Source organism: Tympanuchus pallidicinctus, unplaced genomic scaffold (assembly GCF_026119805.1).
Source record: "Tympanuchus pallidicinctus isolate F22 unplaced genomic scaffold, pur_lepc_1.0 scaffold40, whole genome shotgun sequence".
Taxonomy (NCBI): domain Eukaryota; kingdom Metazoa; phylum Chordata; class Aves; order Galliformes; family Phasianidae; genus Tympanuchus; species Tympanuchus pallidicinctus.
This window is the reverse complement of record NW_026294759.1, coordinates 1,881,247-1,904,739: the sequence shown is the minus strand read 5'-3', so window position 1 is coordinate 1,904,739 and position 23,493 is coordinate 1,881,247. Positions and strand designations below refer to the sequence as shown.

Here is a 23,493-nt window from a genome sequence, read left to right as displayed (position 1 = left end):
GCATGCCAGGCCAGGTCCTGCAGCCAAACAGGGACATTTGGAGAAAATGACAATGGATGGCTTGCATCTCCAGAGACCTGTGACTGTTTGTACTGTCAGTATCTCATCTGTTGCTGTCATTGGGCATGCACAAAGCTGCTGATGCTCAGACAAAAGTTGGTATTATTTACGGCTCCCAGGCTTGGTCACTCATTGTGTGACTGCCAAAATACAAGTTTAAAAAGGAAGAAACAGTAACAGCAACTTTAAAGGTCTCCAAAGATAAAAGGCAATTATTTGACAGATCTCTCCCAGGCAGCTGGTGGGACAAAGAGCTGAAGCTCTTGCACTCCAAACATTTCCCTTTCATTCTGTGACTGATACTGCACAGGTCATGCTTGATGCCAGCTGGGGCAGGGATGCTGCAGAGCAGCACTTGCCTGCACCCAGCAGGCGCAGCTTAGGCTCCATTTCTAAGCCACCATCATCTGGTGCAGAGGCTCGGTTTGTTCATAGAGCCTTGCGACAGCCCCAGAGCTTCACCTTAACGTTTGTTGCACATCCTCACTGCAAGTGCCTGGCAGATGGAGCTGTGTGAGAGGGAGCAGAACCCTTGCGTGCTGATTTGCAGCATGCAGGTGCCATTTAAATAATTATCACAGGTTTTTTAACTGACTGACTTCTTTCCACCAGCTGCTATCCAAGCCATCCTGCTTCTTCCACAGGCTGACTTCTACTGGTCAGAGCATAACCTAAGACATAGACACAACCATCCACACAAGTTGTCTGAAATATTTTTAAACGCTTTTATTTACAGTGCTAGTTGAAAACAATATATATATTTATATCTATAATCCTCGTGATGTCTGTGCCATAGAAAATGCTGTGGCTATATTGCCTTTAATTTACAAAAAATGGTCACAAGAGAATCTCAACAGAAAAATGGAAATCAAAGTTTGGTCCCCAATTTATCTATCTCTTGATTTGTTTTAAAAAAGCCTCCAAATTAAAAAAATATGCAGTTCAGATGAAATTCATATATAAAAACAACCCTTTTCTTCTGAAAAATTCACGAGGGTCAGCTTGCCGTCATGTAAACTTGAAATAAAAAAAAAAAAGCTTAAGATAAATCCCATCTCTGCATATGGTTTAACAGAACCATTATTTGCTCGTAATATTCTTTTTACTTGTCTCTCAGGGTTCAATGGGAAAGCAAATGAGAGGAGGCCTAGGACTGGAAAATGCACCATGAGATCTGTGCCCGCAGCCTCCTGGACTCAGGGAGAACATCTGACAGCAGGTCCTGGGAGCAGAAGCTGTCAAGAATCTCAGTCACACTAGTGGAGAGGGAGGGCAAGTGAAAAGGAATGAGAGGTGCTTGCCATGTGAACAGCCAGTTGTATAGGCTGGCAAGGTTACGCGTTGGGCCATGATGGAAAATGATGAGATTCTTGAGGGAAGAGGCTCATTTGTATGTGGGGCACAGCTGGAAAGATGTGGGGAGGTGGAATAATTTCAGGTAGGGAACATCATAGATGGGCTGGATCTCTGGGTGGGAAGGAGACTGCTGTATTCCCTGTTTGAGAGCTTTTTTTAACCTTTCCTCATCTGAGATTGTGTGAAGCCAGAGGCTAATGAACAGTGCAAGCACAGGCTGGAATGGAGGAGGAGAGATGGACGGAACACAGGAAATGGGAGGGGAGGGCTCAAGCGGAGGACCCATTTTCTGTCTTCTGCCTCTTTGGATCCACTTCATCCTGAGTATGACAAAGAGGGGAAAAAAAAGTTACCAGCAGTCACTGCACCAGGACATAATTTCTCCAAAAAATTCTTACTGCTGCTCGTTCCTTCACACAAAAATCCTATTTGGCCACCCGAAATCCATTCCTCTTTGAAGTATTTTGAGTGTCTGATGACTGTTTCATTGATAACAGTTAAGACATGGACAGCTTCTTTTGCAGGAGCACCTGCACTGCTGCTTTCAGGAGGCGTAGCAAGCACAGGCTTACACCACTTCACACAGACCCTGAGGCCTGGCCTGCAGCCCAGAAATTACAGGTCTTAGCGGGGTCATCACCCAGCAGCTCAATTGGCCCTGGATCCCACCAAGAACCCATAAGGATTTATTGTCCCTTTTCCACATCAGATTTGTTTACCCATCTGCAGCTGAAACAGCAATGAGATGCAAAGATGAACTGAGATGCTCAGCAAAAACATCCTCATGGACTTCATCAGCACACAACATGACCAGCTCGTTCCTTCTCACTGCCTTTACCCACACAATCACTTACCTCCTCCTCCTCTGCAGATCGTTTTTCTGCATGTCCGTCCTGCTCTTGCCCATTTTCGTCTCCTTCTAAGCACAACCAAGAGCAGAAATTATGAATTAATTAAAGTAGCATTTAAGGAAACGTAATCTCACAGTTAAAGAGCTCAGAAGAGGAATTTTCCTCCTTGTTCTTTTATTTCCCCAAAATTTCTCCTCCCTGCAAACCCCCCATTCTTCCTATGCTAATCATACCCACCGTCATCTTCATCACCACCTTCTTCTTCATCCACATCCTCTGGATTCTCTTCCTCATCTTCTTCAGCTCCATTTTCCTCATCCTAAGCAAAACAAATTTGTCAGAACAGAAACTACTGTCACGATGACGTTCCCATGTGCTCTTTGCTGCAAGAGAACATCCCTGCCACACCAGCCTCCAGCTACAAGCACACACCAAACAAGTGACCTCTGCACTGTTAGTCAGACTCTGTCCCTCCCACATCAGCTGTCCCACACTGCCAAAGCCCTCCACCCCTCATGCCTCCTTGACAAAATCAATTCCCCCATTCCCTTCTCACACTGTGAACCTGTGACATGCGTTGAGCTCATATCATAACACACGTAGGAACATCCTTCTGGTTACAAGCTAATGACAGCTGGTGCTAGCTGTACATCTACTCCAGATGCTCTTGACCTCTGTCAATCTGTGTATCTCCTTGCTGCTCCCTCACGCACCTGGGGATACCTGAGGAGATGCAGTGCCGCATCCTCTTACTGCCACCTCCTGACTCCCACCTGTCCTGTCTCCGTTCTCCCCTTTGATCCTCTTGCTCATCGGCAGTGCTCACTACACCAAGTTTTTCAAGACTAATTCTCCAGTTACCCTAGGTCTCGTCCATTTGCCCCCCTCCCTCCGCAGCCTGTCTGCTCTGTTCTCTTCCTCCATCTCCCTTCACTCTTACTTGCAGCGACTCTTGCCGACGACCCTTCCCAAAGCCCTCGATCTCTCTAACCGCGCCTCGAAGAGATCACTCCACGCCTCACCTCTACTACCTCCTTCTTCTTTTCTTTGTGGACTGCTTTCTCCTCCAGTTTCTCCTTCTTCTCCTTCATTTCCTATAGGCGACATGGGGAAAAACATGGCAGCGCTCAGCGGCCAGAAACGAAGCCGATCGGACGCGCGGTCCCAGACAAAGAGAGCTCGGGGCAGAAGATGCAGAACGGAGGCGACAGCACACGGCGGGCAGCCCGGCTCTCCCAAGCACGCAGGGCAGCTCGGCTGGCGGCACGCCTCGGGGCCGGCCGCGCGGCGCCGGGCAGGGCGGCCCCGGGCCAGGGGACGGCCCTCTCGCGCCGAGGCGCCCGCCCCCGGCCTCCTCCCGCCGGAGCGGGGCGGCAGGTTGTCGGCGCGCCTCCGGCCGTCTGCCGCCACCTTTGCGCTCCGTTTTGGTCGGCTTTCCGCTTTTCTGTCGCCCGCTGAAGCCGCGCGGAGCCCCTCGCGCGCTCCCAGATCCGCGGGACGGAGCGGCGCCGCCGGTCGTTCCTCGCCCCGCTCGGCCCCGCGCCGCTCCGCCCCACCCCCAACCTCGCCGAGCGGGATCCCGCGCGCGGGCCCTCGCGCCCCCCGCCCCCGCTCCCCATTGGCGGAGGGCCGCGCGCGCCCCCCCCGTCGGCCGGGCGGTCGGGGCCGCTGGGAGGGGGCGGCCGAGAGGGCGCGCGCACCGGGCGGGAGCGAGCCGCGGGGGGTCTCACCTTGGCGCTCAGCTCCGCCGGCGCCTCCTCGACGCGTTTCTCCGACATCCCGTCAGGGGCAGCGCGGGGCCGCTCGCGAACGTCGGGGAGCCCCGAGGAGAGAGGGCGCTGGGAGGGGGGAGGGTGGCACGCGGCGGGAGCTCCGAGTCCCAGCGGTCCGGCAGCACGGCTCCCGCCCCCGGGCCAAAGTGCCTAGGTCTGCCGCGATGGGGGATACGGCGGTGGAGGGGATTTATACCGCGCCGGGTGACGAGGGAAGGAGGGACCTGGTGAAGGGAGGGGAGAAGGCGGAGGAGGAGGGAGGGAGGCAGGGACGGAGGGAGGCGGAGGACGGCCGTCGGCAGAGCGGGCCTTGAGAACAATGTGCGCTCGGCACGGACCGTCCGCCTGCGGTCACACGCCGGCCCCGCGCGGAGTTCCGCCGCCGCTCGGTCGGGTGACGGCGCGGCGGTGCCCTCGGCCGGCCCGCCCCGCGCCCGAAGAGGGCCCCGAGGTGCGAAGGAGGAGCCGCCCCGGCATCGCGCCGCCCGCACGCCTCGCCCGGGCAACGGGCGGGCCGAGGCGCGCCGCTGTTCCCGTCTAGGGAATCGCCCGGGAACGAGTGGCCGTGGCGGGCTCGGCGAGAGATGCTGCTGGGACGCGCGGCGGGGCGGCCGAGCAGCCTGCCGACGGGCTGGCTCGTGCCGCTCCCGCCTGGAATTTTCCACTCGGCTGCCGCCCTCCCCCTGCAACCACTGCCAAGCGGGGCTCCTCCCCGCGGCCGCGTCCTGCCGGGCCGGGGACCCGCGGTGGGGGCGGGGCGGGAAGGAGGATGTTTTTCCCGCGCTCTGCGGCGGCGGCAGGGGGCGGGGCGGGGCCGCTCGCCGGGTTGAAGCGGGTGGGGGAGGGGTAGCTAGCGCGTCCCGCTTCCCCATATAAGGAGGAACTGAGGGTGGGCGTCCGATTGGGCCATTCAAATGAGCAGTTTGCCTGGCAACAGGCTTCCTATTGGTCTTTGGGGGCAGGCTCCGCGTGGGGGAGGGGGCGCGGGGAGCGTTGCTGCAAGGACCAGGGGAGGGCACGTGGGGATGCGGGCGCGGCGCGAGGACGGAGTACGGGGCGGACGGTGGCGGTGCTGGCGCCGCTGCCGCCGTGTTCGTCTCTCAGCCTGTCCCGCCATTCCTTACGACTGCCTTCTCACCTCCGGCAGGGAGGGACGACGGGTGACGTTCGGGAGCGCTACGGGCCCCCTGCGAGTCGTCAGCGCTGCGGGAGGCTCATCCGCGGCCGTACGGCAGCGACCGCAGCGGCGTACGAATCTGCATGTCCTCTGCGGGGCTCTGCGGCTGCTCCCCGGGCAGCCCGGCCCTCCCGCTGCCCGCCGGTCTGAGCCCGCCGGCCGGGCGCTGCCGCGGGGCTGACGACACTGCCACCGTCTGCGTTGCTCAGTTGTTGAGGGCGGCGGGAGGCGTGCAGCGGCGCCACCTGGTGGCACGCTTGGGCGTTGCCGTGCCGGGAGAGAGGCGCCTCTCGTACTCAGTTTGAGTGATAGAAAGGGAGGTTGGTGCGTAGAGAGAGTGATAAGTATACATCTCCTACAGTAGGAAGGGTGAAAGACCACGCGGATGAGACAGAGGTGGGGGATCCCTACCTTGTCATCTGTTGTCTCCTTCACAGCTAGAGCAGTTCCTCTCAGATAACGTGACTAAGCTGTGTTCGTCTTGGCTGCATATAGTAAGTGCTGCCTGCCCCAGGGAAATTGTGCTTAACACAGACATGCAGATCCAGTCTAATGCAGGAGAGCACATCATGAAAATGCATGCATTCAGTGTTTTTCCTCCTGCTTCATAAGCCCCTCTAGCCATCTTTTCAGGTCTACATGCTGTCAGAATTTGAGTCCTGGCATTTGGTTCCACTTTCATCCCTCTTTTCTGCAAGAAACGGTAAATCTTCATTTCTGGAGCTGCATTCAAAAATAGGAGGAAAAAAAATGAAGTTGATGGCTGGATGTTGTCATATTCTGCTTCTCCTTGTCAGAGATGCATGACTCACAGCTCTGCTGTTCTTTGCACCAATCCAGGATTTTTGTCCTTATCTTTACATCCTCAACTCCTGCACCATCACACATCCTGTACCAGAGACACATCCATGCTAACGCACAAACAGACCTCAACACAACATCCCAGAGAAGAAAAAATGAAGATTGTGTTTGGTGATGACACTGTGCCCAAACAGTTACACTGACACAGGCAACGTGCCCTCAGATGCAAATACACAGACAGCACTTTATGTGAGGGAAGTATGTTTCCAGCCACCTGTGAAAGAACCATTTGGTTAGGTCTGTGACCTCTTCCTTCCCCCTGTGTATCCTCCAGTAGTCAGAGTGCAGTCTTGCTTCTTCCTATTCTTCCTCCCCACCATATTCTCTTTGCAGTTTTTACTCAGATCTGTTGATTCAGAACTTCTGCTACGTATCTGTATTCTTTGTCAGTGCTGTTCCCATGGCCATTGCTCCCACGTTGTCTCTGTTTTCCTTTCTTGTATGTACAAAATTCAGCTCGTGTCCCCTTCGTTCTTCACGTCCCATTTTTCCTTGCATGCCTGTAGTTTTTTTTCCCCTCATATCCTATGTGAAACTCCTCTTCATGCCCTGGGACATGCCTGCTTCTGTATCCCATCTGCTCCTCTGATCCTGATAGTGGGATTTCATTGGCTTCTAGTGTGCCCTGTGGGCAACCTTTCACTGACACCTGTGTTTCTCAGGCCTTCTGTTCCTCCATCACATTGGTACCTCTCTGCATTTTGTCTGCTGGATCAATTTACAGCTTTTCTCTGCTCTTCTCTCCCCCATCTGAAGTCATCCCTTTTGTAGTATATGCAACTATACTCATCATGCAATGTGAAGATGTAAGTCACTTTTCAGTATGTTCAGCAGTCTTTGCTTGAAGTTGCTTTGCAAACTCAGCAGAATATATTCCATCTTTTTTGGAGTCTTCAGCCTTTAGACAGGATGATGGAGGTACAGAAGTTGCGTGATAAGTCACTGGGAACATCGGCAATATGCATGTCTGCAGCCTGGGAATGTAATTTTCTCTGTAAGTTACCATTTTTGTGTAGCATGCTGTTTGTACTTTGTGTTTTTGTGGGTGTGTACATCTGCAGTACTTACACTTTTGTGTGCAGTGATGGTGTTTTCTATCTTTTTGTGCATTTTCTTTTGTGAAAGTATGGTATATTTCTACTGATGTTAAATGTTAAGTCTGCCAGTACGCATCTTCATAGTGAGCATGTGGCTGTGTATTTGTATGGTATGTATTTTTATGTTTCTAGCACATGCATTTATTAATTTTGTTTTAATACCTTCCTAGTCTTGTCATAGTACCATTGTAGCCAGGGGGAGGAGTTACTAGTTTATGGTGAAGGCAAAAGTAACTCTGAACAAAACCAAAACATCATATTTGGGTATGAGAGTATTCTAAGAATGTTATTCTGACAACTAACTCAAAAGTGGTTCCAAAACTCTTCCAAGCTACTTGCTGAACAGCAGAAGAGCAGAAGGCCTTGTGTTTGCCTCAGCTTTTCTTAGATGTTCAGAAATTCAGGCATAGAGTATCTATCCTTTCTTTTAAGGTGAAACCAGCCAAATCTGGGGGGGGGGGAGGGGGGGGGTGCACGTTTATGCATTTAATCCACATTGTTCATTTTTCTATCCTGTGCCCATTAAAAGTCATACAGATTATTGATTTTGTTTGTCCTCCATGGTTCCATAATCAGAAGTCATGAGGAAATTTCTAGAAATTCAACCACTGGCCAAACTTTGCATTTGGAAATATGTCTTTGCAAGAAGCAATGCAAATGAGCACTGTTGTGGGCTGGGGAGCAGTGCAGATAGCATAATGAGAGGAAGCAAGGGGAGTAAGAGTGATTAGGGATGAGAGCCAGCCTGTGAGAGGATCAGAAAGGGGAGGAAGGCTTTGAATCACGATTTTTGTGAACTTGTCTTCACTAATATAGCGCAGATGGAGGTTGTGCTTCTCATTCATATTGTGACAGACTCATTCTTGAGCAAAATATTCTGAAAGTAATCACTGCTAAGCAACGCATACCCCAGTCACTGCAAGCTGGCTCTAGCATTCCAGATATTGTCGCTCCTGAGGATCAAATGAGAGCTGTCCTCTTAGGGTGTCCTTCATGTGAGGTCAGAATTAGTTGCTGGCTGAGGATTACGTAAGAGGCACGGATGAAAGGAACCGAAGCAGAAGTGGCTGTGGGTAGTTCTGGCTTCTGATAATGAGAATTTCTTTGTCACATGGATATTCCCTGGAATATTTGGATGTGTTTCTGCCTTCTTGGAAGAAGCTGTTTCTGTCCTCTTGGCCACAATGATTGGTCCCTGGAAAGAAGCAGGTAAAAGGTCTGATATTCAGCGTACCATTTATTTACCCACACCACGTGATATTCAGTTTGCTTTTAAAATGCATACACTGTGGTCGCCCCTTTGGCTGACTGCACAGCTAACAGTGATGGGGATGTTAGGGGGGAGGAATTCTGCTTGGCAGCAAGTCAACAGCAGGCAGCAGAAGATGGAGTTCAGGGCAGTGGCATCAGTCCTTGATTCCATTTCGCCCTTTACTCACCACCTCCTTTTTCCCCATTCTCCTGTCTGGACAGCTTAAAAAAGGAAAGGAAATGAGGCAATGTGAGTAATGGTTTTGATTCATGACAGAAAACTGAAACAGCTTAAACAGAGAATGTGGCAGAACAAAAACATGAGCCTTGCTGTGCATCCACACTGCCATGCTTAGGCACTCAGTGTCAGCAAATGGCCATCCACTTGGTGCACATTGGATGTAAAGTGGAGTACAGAAGCCTCACGTACAAATAGTGTGCAAAAGTGAGATTCTGCATTTCTGACAACGGGGAACTTGTCTACGTTCCAGAAAAAGGCTGCATTTCCACTTTCCAAGGTGTCACATAGCTTTGGCCACCAGCGAGACAGTTACCTAAGTGGTAACACTGCTGGTAACATAGGTGACATAGGTTACAGCACGTGCTCCTGCACCTCTGCTTCCCCTGCCTCCGCTCTGGGAGGCAGCAACGACTGACGCTGTGTTTGGAAACAAATGAAGGAGCCCTGCCATCTCTGGGGGTGGGATGATTGCTGGGATCAGGTCATTTTGTCCCAGACTTGCTCCCAGTCCCATAAATAAAAATGCTTTCCTTCTTGTCCAAGCAGCACTCTCTCTCCCTGCCCCCGGATCCTTGCCGGCTAGCCGCACACACCCAGTCCAGCATGGGGCCCGCCCCGTGTGGTAGGAGAACACGCCGAACAGGAAATGCTTTCCAGCCCGGAATACACTGAGGGGTGATTCCAGATCACAAAACCGGAGGCAGGGAGGCCGAGGCAGTGTTTGCAGAAGCTCCGGGTGAGTTTCCGTGCCCACAGGCGGGCTCCGACCGACGGCAGGGCGCCTCAAGCACCAGAGCAAGAAGCACCAGAGGAGGGGCGAGATGTTCCTATCGCTAGGAGGCGCTCTGCCGGCCCCCTGCCGCTCTGCCCCGAGGAGCGGGGCCTGGGCGCCGCTTCCTGCCCGGCCCAGCTCCCCGCCTCCTCCGCTAGCGCACGGAGCCGCGGGTCTGTGCGCGCATGCGCGAAGCGAACCGGCTGGAGCGGAAGGGACGAGCAGGGTGCGGGCCGCCATGGGAGTCCGGGCGTGAGCGGCCCGCGTCTTCTTCGATCTCCTCTTCCTCCTGCTGTCGTCCCCTCGGCACCGCCCGGCGCGCCTGCGGGCAGGGGAAGGAAGGGGCACGGCAGGTGGGGGCGAGCCCGGGGGTGGCGGTGACGGGGCGGTGAGGTCCGGGTCTGGGGGCGGCCGCCTTTGCGGCCGGGCGGGGTGCGATGCGGTGCGATGCGCTCGCGGCTCTCTCAGCGCTTCTTTCTCCCTCCGCAGAACCCGCCCCCGTGGAGGGCAGCAGCATGTTCCGGCTGATGAGGGACGGGGAGCCGGAGGACCCCATGTTCGCTATGTGAGTCGGCTGGGGAGGCTCGAGGGGGAGGGCGGGCCGGGGCGCTGTGGCGGCGCCTGCCGAGCGGGGCTCTGAGTGCGGGGCCGCGTGCGGCGGCGCGGGGCTTCCGCGGGAGCGCGAGCGTTCCTGGAGCGGGCCGGGCGGCGTGCGGGGAGCCACCGCCGTGGCTGAGGACAGTGTAATTAAATAAAGTAGGCCTTTAGAGCGCACCTGGCTGTCTGACAGTGCTGGAGTACCCGACCTTTATCTGTGCTTAAGGATTTCTGTATATGGAGTAGGGTTTTGATTATATCTTCTGTGCCTGTTGTTTGTGGCGGCTCTGCTGAAGAATTCATTAATGAAGCTGGAGAAAGGAGGTTGTGGATGCCCCATCCCTGGAGGCATTCAAAGCCAGGCTGGATGTGGCTCTGGGCAGCCTGGTCTAGTTGTTGGCGGCCCTGAACATAGCAGGGGGGTTGAAATTACATGATCATTGTGGGCCTTTTCAACCCAGGCCATTCTATAATTCTAAAGGAGCTGTCAAGTTGCAAGGGACTAAACGAGGAGAATTCTAATAGTTTTAAAGTACAAGTCTGAAAATCTGATGCGGCTCCCAATAATGCTTCTTTGGGTTTCTTCTTACTGATTACTTTTTTTCTGTCCCCTGCCCAGAGATTGGTTGCAGCTGATCAGAGGTGGCAGTTCTTGCCAAAGTAGTTAAGGATTGGTGTTATACAGTGGGAGGTTTGTGTTGAGCCTGGCACTACTATAAATTTGTTCGAATTAATTTATGAAGGAAAACAAAGCTGTGCTCTTGCTTATAAAATTGATTATAAGAATGTTATCAACTGTAAACAAATTAGCAGGAGAGGAGACCTTGATGTCTCAGTCACAGGATGAGTGTATGTTCTCACTGATGTGGCAGCTATGAGTCTTGCTTTTATTATGCAAAATATTCCCAGTAGAAACAGGAAAGTATATTGGTTTGTGCTAGATGCTTTTGTGATCTCAGGAAATTACGTGCTGTTCAGGTTGTTTGTGCTTTGCAAGGATGAATGCAGAACTACCAGATATGCAGAGAAATGCTGTGATATTTCTCAGACTCCTTAGTGTGGCGGCTGTTTTCTCTGACTGTCCCCGTTCTACTTTTTCCCTCCTTGCTTTTCTAGTGTACAAGTATGTCCTCAAAATGGAGGCTGCACAAGAAGGAAAGGAGAAACATGTAGGGACCCTAATTATTGCTCTCTTTCATTCTTACACCGAGACTTGGACCTTTAAAAGCTTTCTGTGATGTCAGCCTTTTGTGGTTGTGTGCATAACGTCCCAGGAAAACAGCAAATTGAGATGATTAGGGGCAGAGGAATATCAAACAGTGTCAGACCACGTGGTGTATTCTGGAGATTTTGGTTACTGTGTTTGTGCGCGTGCACCTAATGAGGTGAAAGAACAACAATTAGGACTATGTACACTCTCATCCTGTTAAATGCAGCCCTTTCTTTGCAGCCAGGGCAGTGGTCTTTGCGTGCTTCCCTGCGAAATGCTGAACTATTCTTCTAGAACAGTTTGTGTGTTGTGGCTGTTAATGTTTTGATGGTTCAAAAGGAAATGAGTATGACATGATGGTAGTACTTGGACTGCAGGTCTTTTACCTCTTAGAGCAATGAGGTTTTGGAATATCCTTAGCCATGTTTGGCCCAAAAGTATATTAGCGGGAACAGGACATGGAGCTGCTGCTGAATAGACATCAGTTAGTGCTTAAGAGAGCTTCTGTGGCATAATACTTTCAGTCACAAAAGAAGAAATGGGATCCAGCCCCAAGGATTAGCATGTGATACTGAGTTCTTGGGGTTCTGGATTTTCAGCTTAGAAAGTACAGTTGCGTAAGAGAAACTCAGAGTCAGAATGGGTGTATTATGCAGGACTTTGTGTTCTATCATCCTCTTCTCACCATTGTTCTCTCAATCTTTCCAAAAGGGACCCTTTTGCTATCCACCGGCAGCACATGAACCGCATGCTTTCTGGAAGTTTTGGATTTGGCCCACTGCTTGGTATCACTGATGGGACCACGCCAGGGGCTCGTCAGGCTGGCCGCAGGATGCAGGTAAGAGAGGGCTGACTACAGGCTAAGATTTTTTTTAAACTGTCTTGTTAAGCTTCTTTCCCCCACCGTTATTGGATCGAGCGTTTCCCTTACCTTCTTAGAGATGGTGGAGGTACAACTGGTTTCAGAAACAGTGATGTTCTTGCTGTTTGTTCACTCTACATGTATGTGTTTCTTGGCAGCTGTGTTCTAGGTTGAATGGGAGGAAGGGAAAGTGTATATGCTGTCTCAAAGCCATAAATCACTATAACTGAAGGAAATTGGGGGAATATCCCTTCTGTATGGTTTGTTAGTGGTGATACTGATTGAACCCTCATGAGTCAGTGGGTTGCTTTTTCATGCGTTTATTGGCTCTGAGTGTTCCAAGTCCTGTTTCCAAGAAGGATGAGGGTGCTCTGAGGAGTATCTAGTTGTTTGGCTGCCACAGGGTCATTGTTTATTCTGTTTTTCTGCTGTGTTGACAGGCAGGAGCTGTTTCACCCTTTGGGATGCTGGGCATGGTAAGTCCTCTGTTTTTCAGTGCCAAGTTTGTGCTTCACTAATAGTAGCTTCACCTTGAGATTTGTTAGAGCTGTGGGCAACCAGTAGCAGAAATGTAAGTCCGTATATCTTAACAGGTAGTGAGAGTGGGATGGTTTGAAGAGACAAGTATGAGCTCTATTTATTATTAGGTTTATAATAAATGGTGAACTGAATTGAAACTGAAGATAACTGGTTTCCCGTGGACCGCTGTTCCTGAGTTGCTGTATGATTTTAGACTTTCCACTTCTTTCCCTTGTACTTTTGTCTGTGGAGCTGTTTTAGAGGAGTCCTCAAACAGGACTCCTGTTTGAGGAGGCACCTCAAACAGAGAAGATCCATAAAGCTGTTACAGGATGGTATTTCATAGGAATTGGGATAGTTAATATCCAGGAAGAATGGAGAGTCTCTTAACCTTGTGTCTAAGAAGAGGCTGTGGATCTGTTTGGAGATCATTGTGAAACTGTGATGACACAAGGAAAAGACTCGGCCGTCATTAGGCAGAGGCAGTAATTGAACTTCCTTTGAAAATGGTTGCAGAATGAGAAGCCAAGAGAGTAATTCAAGAGAACAGAATTGGAATGAGAGTAGCTGGATGTATGTGAGAACGTTGTTCCTGGAGCTTGTTGATCTCAGTCATCTGCTGTAGTAAAACATTGGAAATAAGTTATTCCAGATCTAGCAGCTTTAGCTGCCTCACTCTTCAGTATTGACTTACTGAAAGAGGCCTAGCGTCCTGGAATTGTTCTAGCTCAGAAAAGGATTAATAATACAAACAGTTGGACTTCAAAGGATAATAAGATTGCGTGTGAGTGCTGGTCTGCTGTAAATGAGAACAAGAAGCCACTTGAAGAAGGGAAAAAGGAATCGGCGCATTTAAACTGACACTAATTTTGTGTACATATTGCACAATTAATCTGTGAGACCTGCTGGCTGAGTATACTACCTGCAGCCCTTAGGTTTGCCAGATTAAAGACAGTCACGTCTCCTTTCCCTATAGGGAAAAGGAAGAAAAGTTCCTATGTTAGAAAACAAACTGTGAAAACTCCTTTGTGATTTAAATCAAGAGTTGACAGTGATGATGGTGACTGTCTTACTGTTAAGTCTACTAGTAGTGTGTATCCTGGGATTTCATGTCTTAACATTGCTGAATGCCTGAATTTACAAATCTTAGTGCATTGGGTATCAGAGCTAAACTAAAAGAATGTCAGAGCCAGAGATCTGGAGAGCAGGAACATTTAGGCAATGCAGTCTGAAGAGATTGCAAGGAACAGCAACTGTGAATTTGTTGGTTTTTTTTTTTTCTCTCAATAGATAGAAAGAAAAAGAAAAAAAAAAACTGTTTTTTTTTCCTCTCAGCAGCAGTTTCATGGCTTTTGCAGACGGGTTGTTGTAATTCTTTTCTCTCATACCCATCCAAATTGACTATTCCTGTGCTGTCTGTTTTTGTAGGCAGGTGGCTTTATAGACATGTTTGGCATGATGAACGACATGATTGGGAACATGGTAAGAACCTTCAATAAAGTAATCTGCACGAAAGAGGGAAGTACTGATGGTGCTTCTGCCATCCTCTCTGTTGTCTGCTGTCCTATTGTGTGCCTCTTTAGTGCTGGCTGTGATCAAGCTGTTAGAGTGCAGAAGCTGTAACATCCTGCTGAGCAGGATGGAGTGACAGAGGTGTTGTTCCTGGGGCATGCCTGCTGAATTCAGGGAGGAGAGATGGAATGGAATGGAAGCATGAGAGTAGACCTCTGCAAGAAACAGGAGTTGTTCTCCAGAAAGATGGACCAATGGGGCTTGTACTTGCAGAATCACAGAATGGTTGAGATTGGAAGGGATCTCTGAATGTCATTGGGTACAAACCCTGCTCAAGCAGGGACACCTAAAGCAGGGTGCCCAGTCCCACATCCACGTGGTTTTTGAAGGTCTCCAAAGAGGAGACTCCACAACTCCTTTGGGCAGCCTGTGCTGGTGCTCCATAAACTGTGCTGTGCTGGTGCACAATAAATGAGTGCTTCCTGTTGTTTAGAGAGAACATCCTGTATTCTAGTCTGTGCTCTTTGCCTCTGGTCCTGGCACAAGGCACCACTGAGCAGAGCCTGGTTCCATCTTCATTGCACCCTCCCTTCAGGGTGAATGCAGCACAGATACTTTTGTAATTCTCTCCTGCTTTGTTGTATGGAGAGAGAAATGGCTGTTATCTTTCTTCCCACTCTTTTCTTCGTTATGCCATTGCCTGTCTTCTTTTGCAGGAACATATGACAAGTGGTGCAAACTGCCAGACATTTACCTCTTCAACTGTCATCTCCTATTCCAACCTGGGTGATGGGCCCAAAGTGTATCAGGAGACCTCAGAGATGCGTTCGGCACCTGGCGGGGTAAGGAGGAGGCCACAGTGTGTCATCCCAGCAGGAGGCTGCTGGTTTTGTTGGGGAAGGATAGAATTTCATTGGCGGCTCAGTGTTGGCCACCCACAGCATTTCTGCTCTGCAGTCAGTTGTGGATTGAGGAATGTGTCGTGAGTCACTGAACCATGCTGAGCGCCCCTGAGAGGAGATGGGAAGTGCCAGCTGGAGAGGAAGTCTTTTTTCCTTATTATTATGTTCCGTTCGACTGGGACTGGTGGCAAGCGCAGCATGACTGAAGTGCTGTAGGCAAGAACCAGAGTGTCTTACCGGGCTGGGGGAATGAATTAAAATGTTGATTGTCAAATCTACCCTCAGATTCGTGAGACTAGGCGGACCGTAAGGGACTCAGACAGTGGCTTGGAACAAATGTCTATTGGGCACCACATCAGGGACAGAGCGCACATCATGCAGCGATCCCGGAACCATCGTACAGGTGACCAGGAAGAGAGGCAGGACTACATCAACATGGATGAAAGTGAGTACTGTCCCGTCTTCCATCTCAGCAAACCCAGCTGCCGCTTCCCACCTTTTCCCTGGCTGAGCTTGTTCTTGCTGACACAGGTGATGCAGCCGCTTTTGATGATGAGTGGAGGCGAGAGACATCCCGCTTCCGGCCGCAGCGAGGGCTGGAATACCGGCGTCACGACGGCAGCGGCAGCCGCCGGGCTGAAGGGACTCGTCTTGCGATCCAGGGCCCGGAGGATTCTCCCTCCAGACAGTCCCGCCGATATGACTGGTGAATGCAGAGCAGACCTTGTTGGGGGTGCAACGTGGTCACCCCCAAGTCTACCTACACGTTCTTGTAAGTCCTAACACGGCTCTTTTTTCATTCTCCATTGCCTGGTTGCCTCTTAACCGTATGGATTTTCTTTTCATTACCCCAGTCTTGCATTATTTTGGTTGGAAGAATGTTTTCTCACTTCATGTAAAGAGCAGAGGAAGATGAAAGTCTTGAGAAAATACTGAATGGAAAGGTTCAGCAAGGTTAGCCTTGTCACCAAGAAAAATATGTGATGTCAGCCTTAGGTGATGGTTGAAATGGTATGAGGTGATGCAGGATCACAATCTATAGAGTGTTTACATTATCATTATGTAGAACTTAGAGACTTTTTACTGCCAGTCCAGTTTGAAATTAAAACAAGTGCTGCTTTCTGGCCTGTGCTTTGAGGGTTCACCTTGATATGGTCCTGAACTTGAAATTTGGGGTTTCTTTTTATTATTATAAATGTTAAATCTTATCTGTCTTAGCTGCTTTCTAATCACATTTTGCTCTTTTTATGTTCTCTCTTTGTTTCCCTTCCTTCCAGGTACAGACAGTGAAATTCTAAAGCCCCTTCAAAGCACCACTTGGACCCTTCTCAAATTTAGTATTAACCTCCCTGCCACTTAAGAATTGAAATAAAGCAACTAATCTTCTGCATTGCCTTTTTTTTTTTTCCTGCCCCATTTGGGTGCTGCAGTGGTTCATGGAGCATCTCACTAATGTCCAAGGAACACATTAATCGACCATTCCCTTTCTGTCCTCCTTTGATTCTGTTCTTTCTGCCAGTAGTGGTGGGCACGAGGAGCTGCCACCTTGCTGCTTCTGTCCTTTCCACTCTTTCTGTGGTGGGTTGGGCTGGTTATGAAGTTTGTGTTTGGTCCCCTGTGAAAGAAAGACGAGGGAATCCTGCTAGACCCCTCTGTGTTAGTCCCCTCACAGGGACAAAGGCTTCTATTCCCCTCTTGAATTCTTGGTACAGCTACAGAGTAGCTGAAGGATGTGCGTTAGAGAGGTGAGGAGCAGAACAAAAGCTGGATAGCTTGTGCCCTCCCCTCCTCTACATTTCTTCAGTTGGCTCCTCCACTTTTTTAATTTGTGAAACTTGTAACTAGATGTTTACTGAATAAAGAAACAAACTGTAAAGAATTGTTCCATCAGTTTTTATCTTCTGCTAATCTAATCGTGCCTGCTGTGGAATTAAGTAACTTCTTTTGTATCACTGGGAAATTACTGAAGAGAAACTTGGTGTCTAATTGTAACTTTTCTGTAAAGGCTTCTCATGTAGTTAGGAAGTGAGATAATGCTCAGTGACAACGTGGAAACTGTAAAAGGTTTCCACTGTTTGCAAAAATATGCTTTTTCATGGCTGTGGTTTCACTGCATGTTTGATGGGGATTGGTTGGTCTTTATTGCTGCCTGGCTGTTTGTGCAGCCTTGAACAAGGGGCTCCTGCATGACTGGGAATATTCCCATTATTTTATTTCTTTGCAACTGGGGCTGACAGCGTATGACATCGTTATTAATGATCTCTTCTTAACTCTGGTATTAGATGAAGCTGGAAAGGCATTAGGAATACCCGACTAAGAAAGGTCTCCTGTGTTTTTGGGCCAGTTTCCTGCTCTGGCATGCACTGATATATAAACCATTTCATAAATTCACTTGGAACGGAACGAAGGAAATCAGTGATTTACACTTGAAAGTAGTGTGCCAGGATTCTACCATGTATTTCCACATTGCCCATCTGGGAGCTAACAGGAACAGGGATCTCACTGAGTACTGGTTGTTTTGTCCTGAAAATCAAATGTGGAATCTGGTGCTTTAAAGCTTTATGTAGAGTACATAAATTCTACCCTCCAAGGATGCACGGGGCAGAGCCTCGGCTTATGGCAGGCTCTTTCCCCACTTCCATGGCCTTCTCTGTCCCATAGCAAACGCAGCAGGAGTTTTGTTCTCCCGGTGGCCATTTACAAGGCCTCCACAGCTGGGGTGCAGTCAGACAAGCCTCCAGCATCCATGGAAGTGATGAGAGGAAAGTTGGTTGAGACAGTGAAGTAAGTGTTGGAAGGGCGTAAGCTGGCTGCTCGCTGGAAGTGGCTGGAGTTGCTGGAGATTGCGTAGTCCAGGCAGGCCCTGAAGTGGGCAAGGTCAAAGAAATAGCTACGCACTGAAGGAGGCTTAGTGGAAGATCAGTCCTCTTGTGGTTGCCAGACCTTGAGAGAAGGAGCTGAAACAATAGAGCCCTCATCTCAGCAGTAGTCTCAAGCTAATGCAAGGTATGATACCTCATATTATGATCCAGGAAAGAACCACCTGGGCTCAGTAAGTTGCTTTTAGCATTGAGACTGTGAACAGCCACAAAGTTCTGGCTGTTCTTTAAGCTGATGTCTGAAGTAGAGAACAGGGAGATGGACACAGTGATGGAGGGAATGACTTGGTCCTTAAACACGTGAGAATTCCCCTAATCTTGACACAGAACAGATTGAAGAGAAATGTGACAACTGGGGTGCTATGACCATTTGCAACAGTGACTCTTCACAAGCTGAAACAACACTTGAGTAGTGCCTCCATACCTGGATTCAGCCTCTGTACCTTACTAGGTGCCATCCTGCTAACGGATCTTCAATCATGTGCTTTTGCACTTGGTGGTAAAGAGTGGCAGAAGAGAGTTACCTGGCTTCTTGAACCTTGTTAATGGCTGTAAAGTCATTTCCAAGCCTCTGCCTTCTCTGGTATTCTAGGGAAATGAGGAAAAGGTTCAGTTAGAGGACCTTGTGTTAAAGGTAGGAAGCAGAGGACAGGACCCTGAGAAGTTGTAGAGATTCTGAATCAAAAAATATGTACGGGAAGTATAGGGGGAGGTGCTGTGGTTTAACCTGGCAGGCAGCTCCACACCACTCAGCTGTTTGCTACTCCCACTGAGATGGGGGGGAAAAAACAGGAAAAAATAGTAAAATCTATGGGTTGAGATAAAAACAATTTACTGAGGCAGAAAGTGAAGTGAAATTATATATACATTTATATATATATAAAAAACATTTTTATATATATAAAAATATATTAACAAAACAAGAGTTCAGCAATGCATTGCTCACCACTCACTGACTGATGCCCAGCCAGTCAGTCCCTGGCCTACTTCCTCCCAGTTTTAATGCTCAACATGAAGCCACGCAGTGTGGAGGATCCCTTTGGCCAGTTTAGGTCAACTGTCCTTTCTCTCTGCTCTCAGCTCCTTGTGCACCCCCAGCCCCTTGCTGGCAGGGTAGTGTGGGAAGCTGAAATGCCCTTGGCTTTGTTCAGCACTGCTCAGCAAGAAATAAGCCATTGGTGTGTTATCAGCATTGTTTTTCTCCTAAATCCAATTCACAGCATTGTACCAGCCACTGTAAAGAAAATTGCCTCAGTTAAAACCAGGACAGGAGGAGCTCCCCTCTGCCACTCTGCAGGCTCCTTCCAACCCAATGGTTTGATTTGGAAGGAACCTTTAAAGACCATCCACTTCCAACCTCTCTGCCATGGGCAGAGACGCTTCTCACTTGACCAGGCTACCCAAACCTTGAACATGGCCTTGAACAGCTCCAGGGATGGGACATCCACAGGCTCTCTGGACAGTGTGTTCTGGTGCATCATCACCCTTATTGTGAAACAATATCTAATTTAATTCTATTCTCTTTTAAGACCACTACCACTTGCCATGTCACTATGTAATAGTCTCCTCCCCTCTTCCTCATAAGCTTCTTAAGAACTCCCTTAAGAACCTTCTCCAGACTGAAAAATCCCGATTCTCTCCACTGATCTCCACAGAAAAGGTGCTCCAGGCCTCTGGGCATTTTTGTGGCTTTTCTCTGGATCTCTGCTCTAACAGCTCCACGGTTTGTTTGTGCTTTGGGCCTGAGAGCTGAAAGTTGTACTGTAGGTGAGGGTCTTGCGCAGACAGAGCAGAAGGGAATAATCCCTCAATATGTTAACATCTGACTTTAGGCAGCAGCAGGTTGCCTCCTGAAGAAGTGAAGAGGGTAAATTCCTTTTACTCCTCTAGACCTGGGAGCTGGTTCTTCAGCTACCCTGGGTTCTGCTAAAGTTTTCTCAATTGCTCCAGGCTGCCAATGGTCTGGGCACAGCGGTGTTTCAATAAGCGTCTTGAGGGACTGTGAAAAAAAAAATGTGAAGGAAGAGGGAAAGGGCAGAGCAGTGGGAATAGATTCACTGTTTTTGCTGCCTTTTGTTCAGCAAACGCTACTTGTGGTTTTCATCAGACCCTGGTTTGATGAAAAGTTGCTTACTGATTACTGATACAGGTTGTTAATTCAAACAGATAGCGTGCACTGAGGAGAAGTGTGTGCACAACCATTTATTTATTCCTGTTCCCATCTTCAGAAAAACTATGAGGAGCTTGAAGTTGTTTAAAGTAAGCAGGTGAAGTCTGTGCACAGAAGGTGCGCTGCCAACTGAAATGCCTGAAAACAAGAACATGTGCAGTCAGAAAGGCCACTGCTGGTTAAACCCCTACAACTTCTGCTTTTAAATCACGCTGAACTTGATCACTTCCTATTAACTGGCTTAAAGTGAAAATGACTTCCTATTTAAAAGTAGACCACCTTTTGTATCCGGGCATACCAAAGCCCTGGAATGTCTTCTTGTTGCTGGGCTTGTTGAGATTCCCCCCCAGAATGAAGAAGTTAGTGGACGTTATGGCTGGACCCCTCCCAACAATTCACTGGGAACTGCGGGATTGGGAAGAGGTCCCTGCTGACTGGAAAGCTCATTGTTAGAGCATTGTAGATTGTTACATCAATCTACAAAAAGAGCAGAAGAGAAGACCTGGGAAACATGTTAGTCTAGCCTCAGTACCTGGAACAGTTATGGAGTAGTTTACCCTGGGTGCTACTGAAAGGCAATCATCAGTGGCATGAAATTTAGGAAAGAAGAATGCAGCCCTGCAGGAAGATATGTGTATAGCCTTAAACCAATTAGACTGATATCAAATCAAGAGCTTGAAAGGTCAATCAGGTTAAAAATAAAGACAGATGTATCAGTTCTCATGCTTGCTTTCTCTAAGTTATCCCTGACTACTTTCATGTTTTCTGATGCAGTCGTGGGTTGGGTTAACAAAGGCACTGCAGGAATCTGAAGTTACACCAGCATGGCAGGTCTAACTTTGCCACCCAGGCCTATTCTCTGGTTAAAAATAAATGAAAGTGACGTCATTAAAACAACAAAGGGGCATACATTATAAAACGTGGTCTGCTGATAAATTTCAAGAAATGAGAGGAATGGGAGTCCCCAGAACACTAAAGTATTTCTGGTAGGAGGCTGTTCTGAAATTAATGCTCATTAGTAACTTGATTAATGATTTCAGAGAAGATATTAAGCCAGTGCTGATGAAGTTTTTAGGGGACACAAGCAAAAACGGAGGTGATAAATTTTGGTAAATGATGAGATGCACAGAGCAGTCTGTAACCACTGGTGTGGTCTTTACTCATAAACAGTATTTCTGGCTGCGCTGAGAACAGAAGGACGTGCGTCTAGGCAAATAAATGTACGCTGTGCTCTTTCAAGATGGAGGGCTTTCCTGGCAACTCTGGATGGACCCTAGGAAGAATTACCTGGAGATCAAATGAACTCAGGCTCACCGAGCCTGCATGGCTTTTGCTTGATGGGAGCCAGGTTTCTGACAGCAGAGGGCTCTTTAACCCCGCAGAAAACACGCGGCTTCCCGATGACGGAGCTGGAAACGAGCCGCGGGCTTTCGCCGCACGCAGTCGTTGGGACGGGAGGGGACTCTCCTGCTGCTCCAAAACCGGGATGGGACGTCCCCAAACAGGAAAGCAGGCACAGGAACGAGAGGAGTCAGCTCCCGAGGAGCCAAACTACACGATTAAATTGTTCCCATCAGGCTTTTACAATCCATGAATCAGAAGGAGCGCAGGCTGGCAGGGTGCGAGACTGCAGGGGAGGGTGAGAAGGGGAGGGAGAAAACTGGTGACCTAACAGATGCTTCAGCGCAGGGAGGACAAAAGGCAGAGCTGCAGGAAACGGAGCTGTCTGTAGGCGCCGTGTTCTGTGGAACGAGCGCAGACTGCGAGTGCAAAATCCCGAAGGCAAACAGCGCTCCTGCAGCGCGGACTCGAGCATTGGAGAGCGGTAGGATTTCAGATAGACCTCATTCCGGAGTCGAGGTTAATATCACTGGCGTGATTTTGCAATGTTTAGCTGATGTGGGAAACGTTCTAAAAAAGTTACTGGATTTTACTTTTCAGCCCTGGCTTAAATGTAACTGGAGGTTGGTTGGTTGGATGGTTGGTTGGTTTTTTGCTCCTTGGAATTTTATTTTTTTTTAAAGACAACACTTCCTAAAATGTCCCCATGAGGAAACTCCATTTGGATTATTATTTCCTCCATAATCTCCTTGCATCTGGCTGCTCTGGCTGGCTGGGCTTGTAAATCCTGAGGGCTCTTAATGCAATCCGAGGGAGAGGGGAAAGGAGATACAAAGAAAAATGGGATCAGTGCTGTCTGTCTCCACTTGCTGCTGCCGAGAGTGGCAATACAGCCTTTTGACATCCTCCTTTACTAGTGACAGGGAAAAAGCCAAACAGACGCATTCCCAAACTGGATCACAGAGTCGAGCAGTAGAAAGGAGATGGCCTTTAAGATGTCAATAGCAGCAAAAGGGATTGCACAAACTAAAATTAAGACTTATGTAGCTGTAACCTCTTAGCTGTAAATTGGAACCTCTTTGATAATGAGAGACAGAAAAGAAGAAAGGATCACCAGTAAATCACGTAATAACTGTAAGCATCTGTTGTGGCAAGAAGAAAAAGACAAATGCAATCCTGAAGGCATTTCTAGTAGTTATGGGTATGCACTACCACTGTTGTGCAAGATGCCAGTGAGATGCCCAATGCATCTGTGCTCGTTTCTAGCCAAGAAAACTTAATTGAGAGTGCAAGTAAGAGCTCGTAGGATACGTTGTGTGAAGAGCTCACACAATAGGAAGAGATTGATTGGGCAAAGAAAAGTCTGAACACAGGGGAGAGAGACTGGAAGGAGGAACAGCTTAATCTAAAGCCACATTAGCACAGGAATGAGAGCACATAAACTAGTTGTGAATACATTTAAGCTGGACATCAGAAGAACTTTCTATCAAGTGTAGCAGTCAGGCTTGAGGGCAGCCTTCCTGAAAGAGTCATGGGGATGATAAAATTAACCAGGTTTTTGTTGGTACCTGAGGAGCACACACACAGGACTGCAGCACTGCCAGCAGCACGAAGAGCTCACGCCTGGTCAATGAGCCTCCTGCTAATTCTACACCTGCAGTATGAGTGGTCCTGTATTCTGTCCTTGCTCTTGTGTTCTGAAGCTGTTGTTAAATGCAGGGAATTCCGGAGGAAATGGGGCAAAGCCTCCAAACAAACATATCCCCCTAACCAGAAGGGGCTGCAGTTTCACTTGTGCCTTGCAGTTGCTTTTCATCTGTGCACCCATGCTATAGTAATGGTGCACATTTTGTTATCCGTCCAGAGTTCACAGCTCTTAATTCCAGCTGACACTTGGGTGCCAAATGAACACATCACAACATGAATGTGGCTGCACACTGCACACACAGTTCTGCTGTGGATGAGCCCCTTCCCCCGAGCAGCAGCACCCAGACCAGCAGGCGGCCATCAGGCCTGGCTCATACTGCACCCACAGGGCTGTCCCGAAAACTGGGGCAGTTCTG

General features: G+C 49.0%; 2 protein-coding genes across 4 annotated transcripts; one reads left to right on the top strand and one right to left on the bottom strand.

Annotated features, from left to right (window-relative positions):
* Positions 1–1,406: 1,406 nt before the first annotated feature.
* On the bottom strand, positions 1,407–4,182 carry PTMS (parathymosin). Its single transcript, XM_052701749.1, has 5 exons — positions 3,998–4,182; positions 3,290–3,361; positions 2,505–2,586; positions 2,271–2,335; positions 1,407–1,736 (listed from the first exon to the last, which is right to left on the bottom strand). The coding sequence occupies exons 1-5, from the start codon at positions 4,043–4,045 to the stop codon at positions 1,686–1,688; spliced, it is 318 nt and encodes a 105-aa protein (XP_052557709.1). The 5' UTR covers positions 4,046–4,182; the 3' UTR covers positions 1,407–1,685.
* A 5,196-nt stretch (positions 4,183–9,378) lies between these two features.
* On the top strand, positions 9,379–16,919 carry MLF2 (myeloid leukemia factor 2). Of its 3 annotated transcripts, none has more exons than XM_052701744.1 (9): positions 9,379–9,402; positions 9,928–10,003; positions 11,957–12,083; positions 12,548–12,583; positions 14,055–14,108; positions 14,855–14,980; positions 15,326–15,485; positions 15,572–15,812; positions 16,318–16,919. In XM_052701744.1, the coding sequence occupies exons 2-8, from the start codon at positions 9,954–9,956 to the stop codon at positions 15,748–15,750; spliced, it is 732 nt and encodes a 243-aa protein (XP_052557704.1). In that variant the 5' UTR covers positions 9,379–9,402; positions 9,928–9,953; the 3' UTR covers positions 15,751–15,812; positions 16,318–16,919. The 3 variants fall into 3 exon arrangements, with proteins under 3 accessions (XP_052557704.1, XP_052557703.1, XP_052557705.1); XM_052701743.1 differs by lacking the exon at positions 9,379–9,402 and adding an exon at positions 9,624–9,791; XM_052701745.1 differs by lacking the exon at positions 9,379–9,402 and adding an exon at positions 9,624–9,791 and having other exon boundaries at positions 15,572–16,919.
* Positions 16,920–23,493: the final 6,574 nt, after the last annotated feature.